Genomic DNA, 24,552 nt, shown 5'->3' with positions numbered 1-24,552 from the left:
TTCTCCATCCTCCGGTGCCGGCGACGGCGCGCCTCTACCCCAGAAGACTCCAGCAGCGTCTCCGACCATTTTCCCTCCCCGACGAGGCCGTTTTTTTCCAGTTTTTCGGCGAGATTGACTTTGTTTGAAGTTTGGGTGATCTCACCGGAAAACTGAAAAAGAACGGACTCGCCGGGGAGGGAAAGTGATCGGGGACGCTGCTGGAGTCTTCTGAGGTAGAGGCGCACCGTCGCCGGCGCCGGAGGATGGAGAACAGACGAACGTCCGCACTTTAAACCGAGTCCGGACGTCCGCTTCATATCCTTTCTATATATATATATACATACATACCAATATACATATAGTATATATTTATGTGAATGCATACAAAAGACACAAGCCAAGAGATGATGGGATAATATCCAAACCAAAAGTGTCACCATGAAATCTGACCTCCCATCTGGTGGACATGTCCCACTCATCACCAAACATCTCCCATGTTCTTTTGCTCCTAATCAAACTGGTCTGCATACATAAGCGAACTGTGTGCAGTATGAGAAGACCCCGTAACTCCAATTTTCCCTCTCTCCTCTCTTAGCATTTCATCACAAACATTCATCGCACAATGCACGCTTAAACTCGAGTAGAAATACCCAGTAGGTACGTCATGCTACTTGGATGACACGATCAGCTAATGAGCTGCTAATAAAGGCGAGTGTCACGGTCTTTCTTTTTCTTCTCACCACCATTTGCACAATTCACGTGGGAAATGTTATAGTGAAAACATTCTCTTATAACTCTACATATAAAATTTTAGATGTTAAAGACTATTAATTGAAGCCTTTTATAGAGTTGCACTTGGCATTGTGGCTTTCTAGTAGCTTATACGGTCATATATTAGTCGATAATGTACGTGTTCATCTAATCAACAAACACTACAAAAATTATGTTAAAAACAAATTATCTTAAAATTAATTACTACAATTTAATTACACTCAAACATAGTCGAACATATTCTTTTTAGTAGTTACTAAATGATGCAAATAATCCGGCCACTAATTAACTAAGTCGAGAAGTTTTCTCTCAAACTACATTGATAACACACAAACCCACCGTCCTCTCCTTCTCTCCGCATTTGGTTTCTTGCTTTTGGAATCACTTATTCAATCGTATTCATTGGTTTGTTTTTCGAACATGTAATAATGCATATTTTCTTTCTAAAGTATCAGATTTCGTGTGTGAAATCTTGTGAACTGAGTTATCTGATTATCTAATCTGAAGTAGTCAGATTGTCTTAAATCTCAAATCTTATGTAATTTTCGTTAGTAAATGAAAGTATCTTTGAACAATAAAAAAATAAAAACAGAAGTCGAAGGCAAATTCTTTGGTACAGAGATGAGAGACGAATATCCTTTTTAAGGTCAGAAATAAGAGGAGTCTCCATCATATAATTCTATAGACAAAATAGAGAATAGGGACTAGGCATGTGAGGCTCTGTGAACTACTTGATTACTGTATTACACGGACCTTACCCCACCTTATAAAGGTACTTTTATTTATTTAGTTTTTTCACTATGGATCATTTGGATTCTGAAAGATTGTACAGAGTACAGACCAAATTTTACTGTTCTCATTTGCGAGGTAAACCTCAGCCAAGTTCCTATATATCCTACTGGATACCATCTTTCCCTCCAATTTATTTTTATTGGTTTTTCATTTTGTTTTCTTCTCTGCAATCTGCCATGTTAAGACTGTCTGGCAAAGCTTTCTCTTTAGTCAAAAGCACCTCCACCTTGGGACCCTCCCTTCCATACCACTGTTTTCTAATCCTAATTTTCCAATCACAAAACCAAATATAAAAAACAACAAACAATCCAGAATCAAAACCCAATCATCAAAAACTTAAAAAAAGGCAAAGAGATTAGCAACAATCTCTGCATAGATTATCCAACTGTAAAGCAAACCCACATTGGATACTGATAGACAGTCACAAACAAGAAAAAAAAAAATGTAGGAATGAGAAAATGAGCATCCCCAAACCCCAATCTTCCTCAACCTTTAGCCTATCACAAACCCAGAAACCCTAAGACTCTGAAGTCTGAACCCACCTCACCAAACCATGCCTGCAAGACCATTCCCTCCTTCAAGTCCTCAACTTCCCATTGTAAGCCCACCCAATTTCTTCACCAAGACCAGGGTCTTGTTCTTGGCCCTCACAATCTCAGCTTCTTTAGTAATAATCTCATCCATTGTCTACTTTGTCTATCACCTCTGGCATTCCCTTGTGGACAGAGCTAAGACAATCCCATTTGATTCCAGTGCACCTTTGAAGCTTGAAAGATTCTCATTCAAGGAGCTTAAGAATGCTTCCAATGACTTTGATTCAGCCAATGTTATAGGCAAGGGTGGCTCTGGAACTGTCTTCAGAGGTATACTCAAATGTGGCAAGTTGATTGCTATTAAAAAGTTGGATGCTTTGAACTTGCAAACTGAGAGAGAGTTTCAGAATGAGTTGCAGATTCTTGGGGGGTTAAGATCACCATTTTTGGTGACCCTTTTGGGTTATTGTGTGGAAAAGGATTTTAGGATTCTGGTTTATGAGTACATGCCTAATAGGAGTCTCCAAGAGTCACTTTTTGGAGAAGGTGTTTTGAGTTTGGGCTGGGAGAGGAGGTTTGAGATAATTACAGATGTGGCTAGAGCACTTGAGTTCTTGCATTTGGGATGTGATCCTCCTGTTATCCATGGTGATATTAAGCCAAGCAACATTTTGCTTGATTTCGACAACAGGGCGAAGATTTCGGACTTTGGGTTGTCAAGGATTAAGGTGGATGGTGAGTTTGGGGTTGACATGTTTAGCCAGGACTTGGGGAAGAGTCAGGAGCTGTCTGGAAACTTTGCTGTGGATACTTCTCCGGCCATTGGTACACCCGTGGAGAGTTCTAATGAGGTAGATTTTGCTCTTGCTTTGCAAGCATCTTCATCATCGAAAAATAGTAGGAAGTGCTGTAATGTTAAAGCTTTGAACTTGAATTCCGTAAATTATAATGCTAACATTGCCTGTGAGAGTGAGGTTAAGAGTAGTGATGCAAAGGGCAAAGAGGTTTCAAGTGTAGATTTTGGTGGGGATGATTGGAATAACAGGTTTGTACCTTATGAAGATGAACTTGATAGTATTGATCATAGTAAGGATTTGGGTTTTACTGCCGGTTCTGCTGTTGATGAAGCAGAGGATGCAAAGCAATGGGGGAAGGATTGGTGGTGGAAGCAAGATGGGAGTGGTGAATTGTGTAGTAAAGATTATGTTACAGAGTGGATTGGGAGTCAGATTTGCCCGTCTTCGAATCCTGATTGGGATGATGACAAGAAGAGCATCCCTGATCAGAAGACCGACTTAGATATTGCATCTCCAGTTGATAAACTTGAAAATGGAAATGGACCTCAAGTACAACAATTTGGGTTTGGAAATCTCAGCAAGGAGTTTGAGAAGAATGAATCAAAGGGCAGGAAGAACCGGAAAAGGAAACCGAAGAAGATGCAAGAATGGTGGAAGGAGGAGCACCTTGCAGAGATTAGCAAGAAGGGCAGCAATCTCAAAAATCTTGAAACAAAGTGGAAGAAAGGCTTAAAAATGCAGCGTTTTGATCTTGGCAGATGGTATCACTTTCGCAGGAGAAAGAATTTTAGGGAACAAAGTCAAGAAAAGAGTGATCACATTGGTGAGTTCAGTTTCAGAAGGGGATGGAAGAAAAAGAATGCACATTCCGTTGGCAGTGACATGTGGAGTGGTGATCTATTTAGCCGTGAGCTAAGCAGCACAACAAGCATGAGAGGGACTTTGTGTTATGTTGCTCCAGAATATGGTGGATGTGGGTACTTGATGGAGAAGGCAGATATTTACAGTCTAGGTGTGCTAATCCTTGTGGTTGTGTCCGGTAGAAGACCACTACATGTTCTTGCATCACCGATGAAGCTAGAAAAGGCAAATCTAATAAGCTGGTGTCGACAGTTAGCTCAAGCCGGAAATATACTAGAACTTGTAGATGAGAGACTGAAGGATGAGTACAATAAAGACCAGGCAAGTTTGTGTATAAATTTGGCTCTTTCTTGCTTACAAAAGATGCCAGAGTTGCGGCCAGACATTGGGGAGATTGTTAAGATCTTGAAAGGGGAGATGGATCTCCCACCACTCCCTTTTGAGTTCTCTCCTTCCCCTCCTTCTAGGTTATACAGCAGGAGCAGGTCAAGGAGAAAACAGACGACAACTGCAGAGTAGGCACCGTGCCATATGCTTCATTTCAGTTTTCTTATATCTTAGAAGATTTCATTTGGAAAGTTGAGGCCTGAAAGTTGTGTATCATGGGGATTTTCTTGTTCTGTGTATAGTAGATAGATGATTCTGCTTTCTTTGCCATTACTGGGTTCGTGTTGAGGTTCACTCGAAGAAGTCCCTTTGTTGTTTCATCCATGTAACCAGGATTTCTCAATCATAATCAGATCAAAGTTTCCGTAAATTTGTGCATTGGAATAACCAGTTAATCACCAAAGATGTGCAAATAGCCTTCCAAACATTGACAAAAACTACAAAGCAATCCTATCAAGTTTGAAAAAGATCATTATAATTGAAGCTTGAGAGTTGAGGTTACATGCTTTTACTTGATGTGATTACTGTGATTTCTTTATTCCATAAAGGTGATTTTTCAGGAGTAGAGTGATTAAACAAGAATTGCTCCACCATTAAAGCCAGGTAGTTTTAGTTCACCAGAAAATGATTGACCCCTTAATTCTGGTGGGAGTTTTTGTTTCTTCTGACTAGTCATGAACCACTGAAGTCTTAATCACGGGCCGAAGATAATCACTACTAAAGTATGAACTATTAGGCCACGAGAGGTTAAGACTAATCACCAAAAAGTATAAATCACAAAGTCCAGGATGCATATATTTTCATCATATGTGTTTCCCTGCTGAATTATCACTATCCTTTTTTCCTTTTCTAGAAAGAAGAGAAAGAAAGGAAAAGTCACTAGCTATCTGGGCAAGGAAGAATTGGAAGTGTGATATTGGTGCTCCTCTTTTCTAAATGGACCACAAAAAAGACAACAGCAAAGGACTTTTGTGCCATTTGAGTCATTGAAGAGGTTGTATAGTGCTGTTGCTTAGAGAACAAGCATCATGGCCTCTGCTCTTTATCTATTAATCTCAGAATTGCAGACAGCACTATGAAAACTTTTCCCTTCTGCCAACACTAGGAAAAACATCATTTGTTTATGGTACTATTCTTTTTTCATCTTTAGGATTTACTTTGTAAGTTACTTGTACCTAACCTAAATCGTTAAGCATCCCTTTAGATGGCCAAAGGACAACCGTAAAAAGACATAGAAGAAGAATTTGAATAGATGTGCAACCATACAAAAGTTAAGACCGAGTCTACAAGGTTTCTTACATGTTAAAAAAAAATCTATTTCCATGTTGTAAACACTGTTTAAGACTCCCATTTTCGTCGTAATAATCCAGGACATGCACACTACCTCTTGTCTTCAACAGCTGCTATTAGGAAACCAAACTAGTCTGAGGTACCCAAAAACTGACTTATGCTAGTGGTTACCTCTCATTAAAGGTTCTTAACTAATTTGTACCAAAAAAAAGGTTCTTAACTAATTTGCAAATCTTCAAACAGTGATTCACTTTTAAGACAAGAGATCGATGATCGTTAGGTTTTGTGGGAAGGGACTCTCTAGTTGTAATGTCTATTTTTGAGAGATTGACGACTGCGAACTATGGAGGCTTGTCCAATTCATTGAGTTGCTTTGTTTTGTTCTTGACAGAAAAGCATCCTGGTAGTAAACTAGTAATTACATAATTACACAGTATTCAACTCGATCATAATTGGACTTTTGAATATTCAGCACATTAGGAGAATCCTACTTTTCTACATATATCTCTCATGCTCAGCGTTTTGATTTCAAATCTTAGTATGTCAATTTGTTAGTGCTTTCAAGAAAACATGCTGTTGGCCGCTCATGATGGGAAATATCAGGAAAAAAGAAATCATATCTCTTTGCCAGAACCATAGTATTATAGAATAATTTTCAGAAATATCATAAGCTATATATGACAGTAGAGAAAACAACAACAACAATACGTACACCAGTGGCCAAGTATATAGCATAAGCTTGTGATCATATGAGTAGTTGTGCTACCTCTTTCATATGATGGGCCTCTCGTCCCGATTTTCTTTTGAGACACCTCCAGCTCTACCTGTTTGGCGCATTCAACTACTTCTTTCTTGCTTTCATCTTCCAAGTTGTTTACCTCCAAGTCGGTTCTTGCTAATGTGCCTGTGTTAGAAATCTGCTAAAATCTCAATGAACTCCCAAATTACTACTAAATATCTTCCCTGCAAAAAGCTCAAGGAGTAGAATTCCAAAGCTATACAAATCGATCCAGCTCTGTAATTCATTACATAGCTTGAACCGTGAAGTTACGTAAATTTCATAAAAACCACTAATTAACTAGAAAGTCCTCAACTAGTCCTCATTTTAGAGGTCCTAAAGCTCAAATAGAAGAGTAGCCATGTCAACTGTCTGAGTTCTATAGCTCAAATCTTTAGTTGCAAATAAACGGATATACTTGAAAGGCTGCATGGGCTGCAGCGCAGACAAAATTATATATACTTGTACATGTTAGCTCTAATTGGATACTCTTGTCAGCTCAGTTGGCTTACTGAATTTTAAAACTTTGGACTCCAAAACCCATGACCAGGGTTCGATTCCTGCTCTCCCTTTCTCTTCTTTTTACATTTTTTTCTTTGTTTTTTGTTTGTTTGAAATATCATTTTGACAAAAAAATTCACACATATACAAGAAAAAAGATCGCATGTACTGTATAAGGAAATAAATTAGCCTAGAGTCTTAGACTAACTTTGAATCCTAGATTCGTCACTGGAAAGTAGTGAATCTTCCATTGAACTGCATATAGTTGTAGGATTTATTTAAAAAAGAAATGAATATGCTACATTATACAAAAACTAAAGAAAATATAAATATGAAAAAGTTATAGCAATAAAGAAAACGATGAGACAATCAATTGTTTGAACACTCATATATCACATTTATTATTTAACCCCCAAAAAATATGGCATTTTATTAGGAGTTTTAACAAAAGAAGTAAAAAATTAAAATTTCTTTATTTTTTAAAGATATATATAAAGGACATTATAAGTATTCTGCAATAAGCTAAGAAATAAAAATCACTGAAGCAAATCTAGAGTATGATCCTACTGGCTATCGGATTGTAAAAGTTGAAACTTTTCCATTGGGGTTCGGGATCAAAGATAGTATGATCATAGGGTACCATCGTAGCAGAGGTGAAAGAGTTTCTTCACCGGTATGCAGATTTTAGAGTTCTCCATGTACCTCGTGAGGCTAATAGATGTACCTCGTGAGGCTAATAGAGTAGCCCATATCCTCGCAAATCATGCTTTGAACTATAGTGAAAGCCATAGCTGGTTTGTTGTTGCTCCCGAATTTGTAAGGGATGTCATCTTAAGTGATTGTAGTCACTAGCTGTTTAAATGAAATCATTACTTTCAAAAAAAAAAAATAAGAGTAACTCATCGACTGCAACTACATCATATATATAGGTCATCCACGTACACAGGTTCTTTGTCTTGATGACAATTAAATAATAAGATCTCAATCACCATATGCACACCATATGCACCATTCGGTATGTACACACGTGGCACAAAGAGAAGTGTTTTAGAATGTTCACTTAATATGTGTGTGCTTTGGTCTAATGCTAACATGATTAAGAATATTGTTTCCATATAGTGATAGATTACCAAGTTACTGCAAAAATATGTTTCTTTCTACACACCTAAAATGTGCCTATAAGCTCTTATGAATGAATAAGATACACAGTTCTCCGAGTCCGATCTATTTGATGTCTTCCTCTCTTTAGTGTTTCTCCTACAACAACAAAGTAATATAGGCGAGGACAATACTATATCTAATGTTTAATTTTGTTAGGATTTCTGCTATTTTCAAAGAAGTATCTATATATGTTCATCGTACCACAAAGTCGGAGCTAGGGTTACGGTTGGGCAAACTAGTAAGAGCCTAGGGTTAGGGTTTCCAAGGATAAGTAGAGGAGGAGCAACGAATCGGAGGAGGGCGATGATGAGGGTTGAGGAAGGTAAAATTGCCTACTTGGCCCCCCGGGATCAGAAGAAATTGGATGAGGTTGAAGCTAAACTGTACGTTTGCACTTTCGAGCGAGTTTCATTTTGGTGATTCTTTCAATCGATATTGTGTCCACGCCATCAAATTGAGGGAATTGTTCAGTAATGACCTTACCCCGATTCCCATGTTTTCTTCTCAATCTGATTCCGGCCTAGAACAAGGTACTGTTCTTCATCAGGGAGATGACCTTCCCATGATTTCTTCTCAATCCGATTCTGTCGTACAACAAGTTGCTGTTCTAGAGGGAGATGATGTTCCCATCACTATGGGTGTTGGTGTCTTCAGCTCTCGAATTGTTCTCACCGGCGGCATGGAAGTGCTCCCTACAAGAACCTATGTTTTGGAGACTGATCCAAGTGTGGAACCCAACCCCAGGTTCATCCGCAGCAAAGGCAATAAACCCTCCTATTATGTGATTCCAGGATTGCCAGGAGGACAGAAATTTCATCCCTGGCTTCGGGAGATCGATGGTAAGCTATATGCTCTCTTTACTCCTAAACGCTTCTAGGATTGTCCGGCTTCAATGTATTTGACCCTGAAACCAAAGCATGGGTTTCTCTCCCAAGTCTTCCGGTTGGAGACCTTCCCTGGGATGCGATTCGTCCATCCAATGTTGCAGTTGTGGGCACCAAGATCTTTGTCACACTTCGCACAAGCTATGAAACAGAAGGCCGTCTACTCTTCTTTGACGTGGCTGACCCCAAGGCAACATGGTCTGATCGTTAACCCCGTATTCGGGACGATATGGGTGTTTTCCATACAATGTACAACAAGGTTTTAGTGGTGGACTCGGAAGAGGAGGATGAGAAGCTAATTTTTACCTTTGATGATGAACAGATAATAGTCTACCGCATGGTGTTGTCCCCTTAAGGTGAAACTGATTGTATTGAACGAGTTGCTAAGATAAGTCTGTCTGGTGCCCTTAAAAGAGTTGAAGGAACCGCATACAGTTGTGTCCATCTTGGAGGTCAACGAGTATGCTTTGCATTCTTCTGGATGAAAACTCTTCATGTGCTCACTTTCAATTATTTCTATTCAAAATCTGCAGCTAGTCCTCCTCTTCCTAGTAGTGATTCAGAGATTTTAACTTGTGAATCAATTTGTGGATCATTCTCTGTCCAAACCCTGGGTCTTCGCCTGTTCGATCGAGTACAACACTAGTCAGCTTCAGGATATATGTGTGCTCAACATGGGCATGGCCGGCCTTGGGGCAAGGCCCAGGTCTAGGGCCTCCAATTCCAAGGGGCCTCTATATCTAATATCTGGTGTAGGCATGTTTTGTAAAGATGAGTTAGTTGTGGTGGTAAGTACGTAATACATTTAACTTCTAATGGGTTCTGATCGAGATCGAGTCCTATAGGTCTCATCCTTTTTTATTTAGCTTTTTTTTTTTTGTCTCTCATTTATTTGGTCATTCATATATTTTTACAATTTTCATTTTATAAATTTTATTTTACTATTTCTTTGAGTTTGTATTAAATTCATATCTTTTACACCTTAATTCTTGGGTATTTAACATCCTGTTTCATTTTAAATTTTATTTGATACAATTCTTTTCTATTACCTTAATATAATAAGATTTATTTTATAATTTTTTATCCTTTATTGTAACGTAGTTTGTCAATTTTTTTCTCATTCAGAACAAAGTTATAACTATTTTCTTAATTATTTAATATATATATATAATGAATGATTAAAAATGACCTTTATATAGTATATATATTGATTTTTTGCCAAACATTTAATATTGGGTCTTGAAAAAAAATTCGTCTATAGCCTCCAAGCACACAGGGCCGGCCCTGAACATGGGTGGATGCTTTGTGCCAGCTCTGAACTAATAAGAGATTGACCAAACTTGCATGTTGACAGTTCAGTATTATTGGAGGGAAAGCAATAGCAATCATTATTTCTTATTACATGAATTAGTTGTTTCTCATCTGCATGTCTTAGTTGTCTTGGGAGCTGAACAAATCAACAAAAAAATAACACAAGGGACAGAGAAATATTTACAGCTAAAAGTCTAAAACGTTCTGATCGATCTGAGTGTCTGTGAGACTTCTTGCGTCGTTGGTCTTGCATCAGGATCTGAGTCGAGACACCTTACTGCGAGCTTGCTGCATTCTGTCACCTGCTTCATGTTGCTCTCATGCACTACATTTCTCTCCATAATGCTTTCCAGTTCCTTTGAATCCCCAGAAGACCGGAGTCTTTGTATCTCATACATTTTCTTTCCTGTCAACATTTCGCACATTATCATCCCCAAGTTAAAGACATCACGTTTTTCTGTATAATGATTACAGATCATTACTTCTGGAGCTAATGTCCCTAAGAATCCGAGATATTCCGAAACTACATGGTCTTCGTCCAAAGGAATTGGTAGTGACACTTGGAAATCAGACAGCTTGGCAACCCAGTCCTGGTCCAAGAAGATGTTTTCAGTTCTTAGGTTCCTATGAATAAACACCTTGGAAGAGCCGTGGTGAAGATATGAAACTGCATCTGCTATTTCAATTGCGATCTTCAACTTGATCTTCCATGGCAATGATTGTGCATTGTCACCATAAATGTGATGAGGGAGATTACCTTTTGCTGGGAATTCAAAAACTAGAGTGGCCAATTCTGTCTCAAGACAACATCCCAAGAGCTTCAAAACGTTCTTGTGGTTGCTCATGTTTGAAGAAATTGCAAGTTCAGTAGCAGTTAGAAGTTCACCACTCCTGTAGTTTGATCTTTCTCCGAATATTTTCACCAAAATTTCACGACCTCCATAAACTCCTTTGTACACTCGGAAGTTCCAACCATCATATATCATCCCGTCACGGGTGGTAATCCTTTGTTGCCTTCATAAGCTCTTCTGCGGAGTACAGTCGAATCGGATTACAGTTACCATTGAAATCATGAATGAGCTGTTCCAATATGGTAGCTCCATTCTTCTGGAAGAAGCCCTCTTTTGCTTTTGATTTTTGGTTTCTGAAGAGTGGTAGCATATTGGAAGATTGGGTTTCATTTGCTGCCAATACAGCTCTAGGTATGATCTAATAAGAGATTACAGGCTTCTCTTTTAGTCTCACACGGCAGAAAGTCAACTTGCAGCCTACCTGCATGGGGTTCAAACATTTTCTTCAACATTTACTCATTTAGAATAGGCTCATGAAGATTTTGAAATGAACAACTGGTGGTTTGGAAGTAAAGGAAAGCAGTGGTCAATGTTGGCTGCTCCCTACAACTTCTACATGTTTTACATGTATTGTAAGTTATACATGTAGCTAGGATGAGTTCTTGGAACGCATCTTAATGCTTTCACATATGCGCACAAGTGAATTTGCATCTGTCTTACCATAGACAAAGCATTAGTCGCTAGTCTCTACTCTCTAATGCTTCGTCTCGTCTATGGTAGTAACTAGAATTGTGCTACCACCGACTGTCACTCTCTCCATTAATTAAATAATGTGTAACTAGAATTTCAAACTTGAAAAATAGAATGGGATTTGACGTGAGACACAAACAAAGCAAAGAAGAACGAACGATTACTTGCCCTGGAGTGCTGCAGTAAAATCCGAGAAACCAAACTTGTGTCGCAACTTTTATCAAACATATGGTGGGCATGGTACAGACAAGAGATAAACTGGAACGTATGAAATGATGCATTCGATTCGATCGACACACTCATTTTATTCCTTCCTAACACTCATTTCCTCAATCAAATAAAGTGCAGCTTTTTTAAAGTGTAATCTGAGTTTTTTTTTTTTTTTGTATGAAAAGTGTAATCTGAGTTGCTAGATCTTGTTTAATATGGAGATCTAATTTTCTATAATAGTATTAAATGTGACTCTAAATGAGCACTATAAAACATGAGACACTGAAAGGAATAAGCAATTGTACAAAAATATAAACATAGAGGTTTTTATTCTCTCCAAAGTCCAAACCAATGAAACCATCATGAGTACGTTTACGAGAAATGTATTAATGTCAATCCTTCTTGCAATGCTCCTAGCTATATGTGATGGCCATGATGCTATTGCTGATCACCAAGTCCATGTTCACATCACTAATGATTTGTCTCCCGAAGGTGGAGTCAACACCAGTCTCAGCGTCCATTGCAAAACACAGAAGAAAGATCTTGGAGGTCAGGAGATCGATTACAGATCCCACTTTGAATTTGTTTTTTCACCAAGCATTATTAGGGGAGAAACAAGAATGGATTGCGATGTCGAATGGGACGGTCCAGTTCGCAGTTTTGTTGCATACCTACACAGAACAGGAAGAACTGTAGATCAGGAATTTGTCTTTGGGAGATAAGGCGCGAGGAGGCATGTGTTTATAACTACCAACTACTGCATATGGACTGTTTTCCGTGGGGGATTAGTTGCTCAGTTGTATATACATGAATGTATTTCATCTTGAATGAATAATAACTTAATAAGGTATTAAAAGAACAATCTAGTTCTGTTAGTCTAAGAACTGGACAAACCGCGGGTTAATCCACTTTCATATATAGGTACACTGTTTTTATGACTCTTTTGCTAGAATTAGAGTTGTAGTTCTTTTGTTCATGTTGAGGGCATGCCTAGAGAGAGGTGTGGATGTTATACTCACATTTGCTCCTTCGGTTCCTGCTCATTGGCCTCTTCTGCTTATTAGTTGTGAAGGCAAAGCTAGACGGTAAGCCACTGGGGACCAACTGGCTCTAAAATTTCACAAGGACTAATAAATCGAGGACTCAACTTTCCTCGCTTTCCAAACCGCACTATCCTGTTCACTACCTTTCTCTGCATATATAATGCATAGATTAAATTTTTTGACTTGCTCTTCGCAGACAGAGAAGCTTTACACACAGTTTTTTGTTAACAAATATAGTGAATGATGCTTTTGAAATGAAGAGATGAGCTAACAGCAGCCAACTGACTCAACTGAATTGAATCATTACTACTTACTAGGGCCAAACATTGTTCTTAAAATCCAAATGTTCCATATACGAATAAAATTCCAGTGTCAACAAGCAGTAATTGATCATTAATGTGAGCCATGATATCATTCTTTTGTTAAACTAATTATATAAGAAGTAACTACACTGCAGTTCATCTTTACAAGGGAGGCAAGCAAACTTCTGGGATCAAATCATTTAAGTAAAGACTAAAGAAACTCTACACTGGAATGTCATAGACCATCATAAAAGAGTTTCTAATATATTGTACATCAAATCCAAAACACAAATAAATTACGTTTTCCTAAGAATGAAAAAAAAAAACACAAACAAATAAGGATACAAGATAATATACCTCACCATTTATCTATGAATCTTCTCTGTAAGGTGGCCTCATACATGGCAGTTCCAAATTTTGGTATCATTCCAGACCTGGAAGTAGGCATTTCTCCAAGAAACCTTGAGCAACAAAGGGCCACAGAATCCCCAGAATCCTATGATGAATCCAAGCACAAGGCTAACATAGAACCCCAATGTTATTAGACCATCATCCTCTTCTTCTGTTTTATCCCCTTCAGCTCCACTAGTGCCTGCAGAATCTTGATTTGTTGCATCTCCAGGGCACCGTGGAGTTAACGGTGGTCCACAAAGTCCAAGATTGTCCATATATGAAGAGGCATTAAAACTCTGAAGTTGAGTACCTAGTGGAATTCTTCCTGACAAGTTGTTGTACGAAAGGTCCATGACACTAAGAAAGTTTAAGCCCGAAAAGCTTGCAGGAATGTTACCAGATAGCTGGTTTCGTGACAAATCAAGAGCTTCTAAGTTCTTCAGCTTTCCAAAGTCACTGGGAAGCACTCCGGTCAAATTATTTATTGACAGGTTCAGAGAAATCAACCTCATCATACTTGTCATAGTTTCCGGAATATCCCCACTTAAGTAATTACTCGAAATGTCTATGCTTCTCAAGTGCTTCAGATTTTCGCCCCATTCAATATTTATTCCTTTCCAGACCAACTTGCACAAACCCAAGAATAGTGAGATCCTCCAACTGAGAAGACATAGAAGTGTAAGCTGTTATGTTATTGAGACAATGTGGCAATACTCCAGATATGTTATTCTGAGACAGATCCAGAACATGAATAACAGGTAGACCACAAAGACTCAAGGGTAAGCTTCCATAGAACTCATTAGAATGTAAACGCAGAACCAACAACTTTGTCAGCGTTTGGCCTATCCATGCTGGTATTCTTCCGGATAATTTATTAGCTCCGAGGTCAACAACCCTCAGCTCTGTGCAGTTTTCAAGAGAAGGCATGTCTCCTGAAGGCTTGTTATCCTGTAAGCGTAACAATACAAGATTCTTTAAGTAGCCTACTGCGCTTGGAATCTTTCCAGAGAAACTATTGTTTCCCAAATTCAAGGACAGCAATCCCTGATACTTGACCCAACAACTAGGAAGTTCCCCTGATAGTAAATTGTCAGAAAGGTCGAGATTCGATAACTCCTGAGCTTCTGTTGGACAAAAGGAAGATAAGGGCCCTGAAAACATGTTTTTGGAGAGAACCAGAATGGCTACATTTGGAGGGAACGGGGGGAGTGGACCAAACAAGTGATTAGATGACAAGTCAAATGTAAAGTAGGTGCAATTTTTTGATGATAGATCAGGTAACTTCCCATGGATATGGTTCATGGAGAGATTCAAGTCAAGTAAGCTGGAAGATAGATCCCAAAACTCATCTGGTACTGAATTTGAAATACTTGCATTGGACATATAAAGAGAAGTGAGTTCTGTCTGCTTTTGAATCCACCTAGGAAAAGCTGGACCAATCTTGCAAGAAGACACATCTAAACTTTTTAGTTGAAAAGGTGGTAACCAACTGAAGCTCAAGTTGAAAGACAAAGAATTGTGATCTATAGACAAAGACCGTAACCGAGACAGGTTTCTGAAGTGAGCTTCAGTGAGGGCACCGGTCAAATAATTCCAAGAAAGAGCCAAATCTTCGAGGCTTGAAAGAAGCCCCATACTCTCAGGTATAGACCCGTTGAATTGATTGTTGGAAAGAAATAACAACCTTAGTGATGGAAGACCAGTAAAATCTGGCAATGAACCACTCAACTGGTTAAAAACTAAGCTCAAGGATCCTAGCTGGGAAAGTTGCTGGAAACTTTTAGGGAGTGATCCGCTCATATTGGTACCATCAATATATAATTCTCTCAAGGATACAAATCTTGTCAGTACATCAGGAAAGGACCCAAAAAATGGATTCCCACTTAACAACAATGACTTGAGGGTACCCTTAGAACAAGCCAAATTTCCTACAGAGTCTTCAAGTCTGTCGGACAACTTATTTTCCCATAAATTCAATGACTCTAAGCTGCATATGTTTTGAAAAGATTTTGGGATCCCACCTTCTAGAAGGTTATAAGAGAGATCAAGAGATACTAGAGAAATCATATTTGCAAAAACATCTGGGATAGGACCTTGTAATTGATCTCCCATCAATCCAATATGGACAAACTTGGTGCTGACATTGGCAATCCAGTAAAAGATTGAAGAGTTGAGAAGATTATCAGAGAGTTCAAGGACTTCAAGAGTGGTGGAAGAATTAATAAAGGGAAGTGATCTCAAATCAACATTAGGAAGATTACATGAAGGTAACTGAAGTTTTATCAGTGATGGCAGCTTGCTTATAGCCTGTGGCCAATTTACAGCCTCAGAAAAGTTTAGACCCGACATGTTTAGGTATCTCAAGGAAGAAATTTGAGTTAACCAGTCAAGATTTTCAAAAGTTACAAAATTCCTTGCAAGATCAAGTGTATGCAAGTTAGAGAGGTTCCCAAGTTGGGGAGGAATAGGTCCGGTGAAACTAGCACCTGCAAGTTTCAGTACTTTCAACCGACTCAAAGAACCAATAAACTTGGGAATCAGTCCTTCAAAGTAATTGTTACTGAGGTCCAAGTAACTTAGGTGTTGCAATCCAAGTAGTGAAGGAGCAATCACACCTCTTAAGGGAGATTCAACATTGTAACTATCAGAAGAATTATAGTAAAGATCGAGCATGATGACATGACCTGTTTGGTTGTTGCATGCTATTCCTCTCCACTCGCAACAGTCTTTCTTGCTTTCCCAAGAGGCAAGAACATTCGACTCATCTAGGAGTCCCTGCTTGAACTGAAGAAGTGCAGTTTTCTCACTCGCTATACACCTAGTGTTAGGACTGATCCCAGTACATAGACCACAAAGAGCAGAGCTGGTGAGCAGGCATAATAATCTAACCAAGACAGACCTTAAGGTTGTGGAAAACATGATTATGATCGGATCAGAAGATGGTCTGCAATGTGTATGGGAATTCGGGAGAGAGCAAAGGATTTCCTGTCTAGAGGAATCACTTGGTTTATCTGAAGTTGACTGCAGAAATATTATACCATTCTCATAGCTTCAGCAATAGGTTTCAAATTGGTTTTTTGGACAAAGGTATATCTTGTCAATTGTTAAAGCTTATATGGCTCTTAAAGTCAAGCCGGATTGAAGTATAAGCTAAGCACTAAGCACTAAGCACTTGAGCCAACCTGAGCTTGGACTTGTAAGGTGGATGAGGTGTTTTGAATTTTTATTTATTTTTTATATTTTTTACTGAGACGGCTTTGAAAATCTGTTTTAAAGCCATTTCTTTTGTTTGTATTGATTGGTGGGGGAAGTTTCCTTGATAGACATGTATGAGACAAAATTGAAGCTGATTAGGGTTCCTTCAAAGTTCAAACTTTGAAACAGATTAACAAAATAAATGAAAAATTTGAACTGGATTATTATAATGATTCAACACAGCAAATTTCTTAACAAACAAGTTCAAAATAAATAAATAAAACTAAAAAAATACTGAACTGGAGCTTCATAAAAGGTCCGGGTTTCCTTCAAACTTTGAAACAGACGACTATGAAGACTTTGGTACAATGGATGGTGAAAATCATGCAACAGAAAAATGCATTTTACCAATCAAGTAAAATCTACATAAGAAGCTTATGGTCGGGCATTTATGGCAAAGGATTCAAAAGAAAGCAAATTACATTAGAGCAGGTTTCTTTTCACTTAACTGATAAACAGTCGGCCATCAGGGTTGGGTTACTTTGCCAAAGCAGCATTCATATACAACTAATTTACTTCCTAACTATAGAACCAATTCCACAGAGCTGACTAGGTTGAAAGAGTAGGGGCATCAACATTTGACTAAAGCAAACCAGAAGGCATGGAGGCTACCAGCTCATTAGAGGAGCAATAGCAGACACACACCTCGAACTCAAACCAGCAGCCTACATGCTTGGAAATGAATCAAGCCGCAGTAAGTTTGAAGAAGCAACTCTAAACTGCCAGACAAATATAGATATTCTAACGAAAGCGGCCTCATTTCCTACCTGATTCTAGCAGCCTTTTTATCTAACAAGTGCTTAAAGTCGTAGCTAAAGTGAATCTAGCAGTCTCATTTCCTATAATAAGGAAGTAGAGGCAGCATCCTTTCTCCTTTTACCCAATTTGTGAAACAGGAAGCCTAATGTGTAATAATAAATGCAATGAGATAGATGGTTATATATAGTCTGTTCCTCATCTTTTGTTTTACTACTTGAAGTAGAAAGCAAAAGACTAGGAGAGTTCAACCAAATCATATAAGATAAATATCCAAAGAACATACACCAAAAGCAAAGAAAACCTTAACACTAAGAACAAAAGACGAAAGAATAAATTGTACACTTCCCTGAGTTAACAGCTTCAACATCCCGTACAAACCGCACCACAAGAACTAGACCCACGCACCTCCAAACCACATCACTGCCAAGGATGCCACCAAAACACGAAATCCCAGTCGTGGAGCCACCAGGCCAGCCGAGTCTGAAGAAGAATTCGTAGCAGATGGAGAAGCTGTTGGCGTGGGCAGAGGATGGACGAGCACAGAGACTTTCATCCCATTGAAGCACTGACCGTTACCGCAAATGAAGTAGTATCTCCCGGAATCATTGAAGAGTATGAAGTCCTTGCCACTGGTCCAGTTCCCTACTGCACTATCCAGGGTGCAGTTGTCATACCCGGTTTTGTTGACCATAAACACATTGTACTGGTTCTTCTGATACCTAAATGCTGCATTAAACAAACAATTAGTTCAATCTACGAAAATGGTAGTATTCAAAATGCTAAAACAGATCGCAGACTGCTATTCGCTTTCAAAAATGCAATGAGACGTCAAATATTCAAACAACTAGAATGATGAAGCATGACCTACCAAAAATAGCTACAGAACAACAAAAATTACACGTCCTAAAACCGATTCTGCACAAATATTCTAAGTGTTCATTTTAACCATCAAAGTCTTTATTTTAATTTCTATACAGCATGATACAGTATACCTAAATTTTGAGTTTGAAGATTTGAAGATTCTAACTTTAATAAGGAACATAAACAAACAACCCAAAAAGTGAAAACCAAAGTGGGTTAAGGAAAGACAAAAGTCCTAACTGGGAATAGAAACATAGAAAGAGGGTTGTGCAGCTTACAGATATAGTCCCCAACATAGAAAGTGTGGTTGTTGGCCCAGAGGGTGTAGTTGATCCCTGGGTTCCATCCACGGTTAGCACCCACAATGTGGTCGGTTGCGATTATCGGAGCGATGAGGGCGACGCCGGAGACGAAAAGGAGAAGGAGAAGGAGGTGGGTTGAGTTGTTGGACATTGATACTTGACTTTAAAACACTTGAATGGTTGGTTCCTCTGTTCTGGGTTTAGTAGAAGGAAGAAGGAAGAGCTGGGTATTCGCTGGAGGCAGTTCAAAAGAGAAGGGGAGGGTTCTGGGTAGTGGGGAACCACAACAATAATATAGGATAGAGAGAGGCCCTTCCGAGTGGTCCACTGCTCAGTGGTTTCTTAGATTTTGAATTAAAGTGTCAATTGGGCGCTTAATATATTAAGCGCTCTCTTGCCTAATTGGGAAACTTATTTGAATTTCAACGAGGACTGCCCCTAGTGGCAGTTTCAGTTTTCTCTTCTAAGTCTTCAAGTGGTGCTTCCGAACTGATGGTAAATTATGTAAAAAATGCAAGGGGTTACTGGGTGACTATCCGTTGGACAATTGTAATTATTTTGTTGGCATTTTTTCTAAATTCCCACCATTTTGATTACCACAGGCTAACATACGCAGACATGTTTCTTCAGTCTTGGCATCCCCTTGCGTCGAGGCAACTTGACTCGCAGCAGTTACAGAGAGATAGCAGCGATGACTCATGAAATCGTAAGATATTGGAGAAATAGATAAGAGGGAATGAGGAGAAATAGATATGATGCCTTATTAGGCAATTTAGGCTGTCAAACTATGTACAGCTTGACACTAAACTATATTGAAATGGCATATGATCAGATATCGTGTTATAAAGATCATGAAATCCATCAATTTTTTTACAATACTTTGGATTTCTTTTATCTTTTAGGGTCTGAATTATTTTGGTTGTTTGGTTCTGATGTCGGTGGTTAGATAGGAATCCAGTAAGCAAATAGGGCATGAAGACACCAAATAGTATAAATTTATTGAGGACAGAGAAGCAAACCATCACTCATGGCAAATGATTGGCTCAATGCATGCCCATGGTTGGTCCGACCTTCTCCTTCAGCAGCATGTGGGATTGGTCCGAGAGGCTCCAAAGCCTCCAACGCCCTTATCTTTTTCAGATTTCAGTCCTTTTTCTGCTTTCTGTTTCCTTTTTCCATGCCAGATTGATCATAGTTAACAATGACCACAACAAGAAAATTGATTATAATTAGAGTAACCATTATCGAGCCAAGGATACTCATTCTGCACAAGTAGCAAAGAAGGCACACACATTCAAAGCTTGTTTTGCCTTCAACCCAGGAATTTCTAATGAGGGCAACTGGTTGAAACATCAAGTTAGAGTCATGTTAGAGGACTAACTTACAAGTCTATCAGGTTTCCCCATCTGTGAATCAACCTGACTTCAGGAAGCTTAACTGCCTATTAGCCTGGTGGTCATGGTGCGCTTAAGAATCTCCATTCTGTAGGGTGGCAACAGTTGCCTAGTAAATACTCCTTCCAATTTTCCATCTTTCATGACTTTGAATCACCTCATAACTTGATACCTGAAATAAAGCAAAAACAAAATGCTTGGTTAGGAATAGGTACTAACAAGTAAGATCTCAGACTAGAGTCTCCAATCTAGAGTGTCATACCATATACTCTAGATTGGAGAAAAAATGGTATGAAAACTGTTTACAAAGTTCCAATCACAGATACATGTAGTCATGATCCTATGCTCCAACATATCAAAACATGAATCTGTGATCCAGTCAGCGACTAGTGGGATAAAGCATTGGCCTGTAAGAACTTCTCCACTAGCTTAGCAAAATGATTAAGTACCACCATCAAGTTTTTACACTGCTAGTTCAAATATTGCAAAGTGGATGGAACTTAAATAATATTAGGGATAATATTACATCAACAATTCATTTCTAATGATGAGTTAATATGCAAATGATAGGTTCTACCTTATCTTAAACCTATTAAAAAGATCAAGAAATTGTGAAGCTCCAAATGATAGGTTCTTCATTCTTCTCTTAACCTATTAAAAGACCAAGAAATTGCGAAGCTCCAAATGATAGGTTCTACCTTAAGGTTTGTTCCAACTATTAAACACTTATCTCACACTACACTAGGTTTAGTCTATCTTCAATGTGACCTCGTCTACAAGTCCAGTTGAACAATTTGAACATCAAACTAATTTTTCATGACATGAAATTTTATAGGCTGTAGGAAGGAGGGGCCGGGGGGGGGGGGGGGGGGCGTGTGACGGGGAACACAAACACACACAAAATTTAAAAATAAGTATCCCTTAGTATGAGCAAAGAAAGATCAACAAAAAAAGAGGAATATATACATCCAAGTCATGTAAACAAACACAAACTGCAAATCAAATCAGTGGATCAATTGGGAAAGGATGCATCTTCAGAAGTGCAATATGAAACACTGGGATTTTTATTGTACGTACCTGCAGGAACATAGAGAAACACATTGGGTCTGCAACTACCAGAACAATTAATCAAATGCTCCTCAGTAGTGTTTTACATTGTTCAAGAGGTCGAGTTCCTTTTCTTAAAAAGCCAAACCACTTTGGTTTCAATCAGCTGCCATGAAACTCAGATGGCATCAGCTGTAAAGTTTTTAGGGCAATGAAATCTTGGACAAATATAATCCATGTCTTCCCAAGAAAAGCTGCAAGAGATAATCTTTTGCAGCTTTTGCATATGCAGTCAAAATTTAAGATAAGACTATTCACTTGATGTCTTCTTCTTTCTTGACTGACTTGGACATTTCTATCTCACAACCCTGTCTTGTTTGAGATTAATCCTTTTTGCTTGATTGAGTTGTCTAACTCTCCGTTTTCCTTTAACACTACCTCTAATTGGCTTCTTCAAGAGCTTCTTAAGCTTCAGATCTTCTGAAAATCCATTTGACATCATCTCAGCCAAAAGTTCCTTGGCCTTCGTGAACAACCCACAAGTTGCCAGCCCCTTTACCATAGCTGTGTAGTGTGTGGATTCAGGCACTATTCCATGGTTCTTCATTTCATTCCAAATCTCCAATGCTTTCTGAGGTTGTTCTAATATGAAGAACTTTTCAAGAATAATAAGAAATGTATTGCCATTAGGACCTAAATTAGCTTTCTTCATTCGATCAAGAACTTCAAGAGTTTCCGTTGAATCTGCACTCTGGAGAAATGCATGGTAAGTCTCTACAGTTGGGCTGAGATTATCATTTATCATAGTACTAAGCATCTGTCGTGCCTCCTCTAGCTTCTTTGATTCACATAAAGGACCTATCATTGAGTTATATGTGGTAGCATCGGGCTGCAAACCCATTTCTTTCACTTTGTCCAGTACTTTGAGAGCTTCTTTATAGCAATTCTCACGGGTTAGTACATAAATTAAGGAATTGTAAACCTTGAGACCAGGAACCCAATCCCTTTTCTTCATTCCATCATATAGTCTAAGCGAGTCGAAAAGGATCCCAACCTTTGAGTAGCAGGATATCATGTGTGTATAAGAAGTCGCATCGGGTGTAATACAGTATTTTGACATTTCTCTCCAAACTCTCTTGGCTTGATATACATCAACAGATATGTTACACCACCCATCAAGAACAATGTTAAAGCCCTCGACCTCCAGTGGGAAGAACTTTTTACTTACAAGCATGAATTCTTCAGCTTCCTCCATGTTTCCATTCTTACATAGTGCATTCAAGAGAATGTGGAATGCTTCTTGATCAGGGCTCAACCTGAACTTCTCCATTATCTGAAATGTCTTTATGGCCTTACTCGGATGATTTGCAGATGCATATCTGATTAACACCAAAAAGGGAATCATATTCTTTGACTTCAACTTCTGAAACTCATATGAGTTTTGACACACACAAAGTCAGCGATAATAAAACCTAAAAACCAAGTATTCCAAGAAACAGCAAACCAGGACCGATAAGAACATTATATGTCCTAAACTATATACACCCAGGAAACATGGATACATGATGATATGCACATATATTATATCGTAAGCACCAAGAAGCAATCTTTTAAATAGTTCTTCAGGCTGAGTAGGATATCATATTTCAAGCTCTCAAGAGTATGAAGCTGCATATTTAACATCATATAAATATTTCTACTTGTAAACAGAAAATGATGTAGCCTTAACTAAGCCTTGTCCCATGAACATATCAATTCAACATAATGTAGAAATGAAAATGCCAAAGTTTGCAAAAGCTTTACCTATCGATCATAATAAGCATAGCACGTCGTGTATCCATCAGAGCCTGATTTAAGTCTCGTATCAAACACCAAGCAGTACTAAACTTTCTGTGACTCCCCAAAACCCAAACCATCAAACTACACGCCTCTTCATCGCAACACCCCCTTTTCTCACCCCATTTGAACCCCAAAAACGCCAGCTTCCAATCTCCCCTCAGCTCCCAAATCGCCAAAAGAACCGTATCTCGCTTTGCCTCGACGCCAGACTCGTCGAGAAAAGCCATGGCCTCGGCCTCAGAGGCCAAACCAGCACTAGTTGTGAGCAATTCAAGAAAATGGGTGAGACCCAGGTTGTGGGTGTTGTCTGGGTTGAAGCGCTGGGCATTGAAGCCCAATGGGTGGTTGAGGACTTGGCCGGAGAAGGGTCGGAGAGTTGAGAAATGGCGAGGAGTTTGGGATGGGATGAGAGGTGTTGGGTGAGAGAGATGGTGGTGGAGAGAATGTGAAGAAGAGGGAGAGGTGGAGATGGGTTGGTGGTGGAGTAGGGAGAGTGATATGTAAAGGGGATGTTTGATTCGGAGACTTCTTGCTATGGAGGGAAGTGCCATCAGCCCATCACTTGCACCTTTCTGTCCAAGAAGCCACTTAAAACCTCACCAATTTATTTCTTTTCTTTTTTTCAAAAAAAATATAATAAAAAAAAAAAAGAAAATGGATGTTTTTTTAAAAATAAAAATAAATAAATTACATTAAAAAAACCTCTAGAGCAACTAACGTTTACAATGTCAAATAATAATACTCTTGAAATCTCATGAGGAACCTTATCATTCCTATATAGAGGCGAATTACAAGAATGGCCAAGATTAGCTATGACATCGACTACAAAGTTAGTCTCCCTAAAAACATGTATAAAAGTAATGGAATCAAAACTAATAGTTAATGTTCAAATGTCTTGCATAGTTGCACTTGTTTGATTAATCTCCAAGGCGGTTCAAGACGGTCATTCACTGCATCTATCACAAGCTTGGAATCTCCTTCAACTTCAACATTGGTGAAGTTTTTCTCCTTTACTTTTAATTAAGTTGTCTCTTAACGCCATAGCTTCAGCAATTGGGACTGAAGCACTTCTAATACAACAAGAGGTAGCAAAAACTGGTCTTCCATTGTCATCTCGAATTATAAAGCCACAAGCAGCTGAATTACTTATGACTGATCCATCAAAGTTAATTTTAACAAGAGAGTTAGGAGGTGCTTGCCACCTGATAACGGTACAATGGTTTTGAGAATGTACTGTACCTCAGTAACTCTTTCACTAAGATTGTTTTGACCTGAAGTCGTTTCAGCTGCTGCTAAGGCAGTTGATAGAGGATTAGGAACAACTCCTCTAAAAACAGTGTCATTCCTAGCTTTCCAGACCTGTCAGCAGGTGGTAATAACTTTTGCAAATAACCCAGCATCATGAGGCTATGAAATAAAGAGTTCCTTAAGGACATTAAGGAAACCCTCTTCCCAAAGGTTCCAAACATTTTTAGTAAAGTCACAATAATCAAAGAGGTGGTCAGCTGTTTCATTATTATTGTTACAAAGAGAACAAGAGTTATCAGCAATGAAACCA

The 24,552-nt window shown here is 38.8% G+C and overlaps 4 protein-coding genes across 4 annotated transcripts; 1 reads left to right on the top strand and 3 right to left on the bottom strand.

Moving 5' to 3' along the window:
* The first annotated feature begins 2,062 nt into the window (after positions 1 to 2,062).
* LOC101299881 (putative receptor-like protein kinase At1g80870-like) lies at positions 2,063 to 4,486 on the top strand. The gene has a single exon (XM_004303188.1). The coding sequence runs from the start codon at positions 2,099 to 2,101 to the stop codon at positions 4,253 to 4,255; it is 2,157 nt and encodes a 718-aa protein (XP_004303236.1). The 5' UTR covers positions 2,063 to 2,098; the 3' UTR covers positions 4,256 to 4,486.
* Positions 4,487 to 10,242: 5,756 nt separating this feature from the next.
* LOC101311989 (putative wall-associated receptor kinase-like 16-like) lies at positions 10,243 to 11,034 on the bottom strand. Its single transcript, XM_004305432.1, has one exon. The coding sequence runs from the start codon at positions 11,032 to 11,034 to the stop codon at positions 10,243 to 10,245; it is 792 nt and encodes a 263-aa protein (XP_004305480.1).
* Positions 11,035 to 13,418: 2,384 nt separating this feature from the next.
* LOC101311697 (probable LRR receptor-like serine/threonine-protein kinase At4g36180-like) lies at positions 13,419 to 18,865 on the bottom strand. Its single transcript, XM_004305431.1, has 4 exons — positions 18,691 to 18,865; positions 17,965 to 18,277; positions 14,165 to 16,367; positions 13,419 to 14,118 (listed from the first exon to the last, which is right to left on the bottom strand). Exons 1-4 carry the CDS (start codon positions 18,863 to 18,865, stop codon positions 13,540 to 13,542), a joined length of 3,270 nt encoding a protein of 1,089 aa, XP_004305479.1. The 3' UTR covers positions 13,419 to 13,539.
* On the bottom strand, positions 18,036 to 23,545 carry LOC101311405 (pentatricopeptide repeat-containing protein At1g80880, mitochondrial-like). The gene is made up of 5 exons (XM_004305430.1): positions 22,959 to 23,545; positions 21,186 to 22,534; positions 20,100 to 20,280; positions 19,734 to 19,883; positions 18,036 to 18,277 (listed from the first exon to the last, which is right to left on the bottom strand). Exons 1-2 carry the CDS (start codon positions 23,543 to 23,545, stop codon positions 21,511 to 21,513), a joined length of 1,611 nt encoding a protein of 536 aa, XP_004305478.1. The 3' UTR covers positions 18,036 to 18,277; positions 19,734 to 19,883; positions 20,100 to 20,280; positions 21,186 to 21,510.
* Positions 23,546 to 24,552: the final 1,007 nt, after the last annotated feature.

Source organism: Fragaria vesca, linkage group LG6, assembly GCF_000184155.1.
Source record: "Fragaria vesca subsp. vesca linkage group LG6, FraVesHawaii_1.0, whole genome shotgun sequence".
NCBI lineage: Eukaryota > Viridiplantae > Streptophyta > Magnoliopsida > Rosales > Rosaceae > Fragaria > Fragaria vesca.
This window is presented reverse-complemented; position numbering and strand designations above follow the sequence as displayed.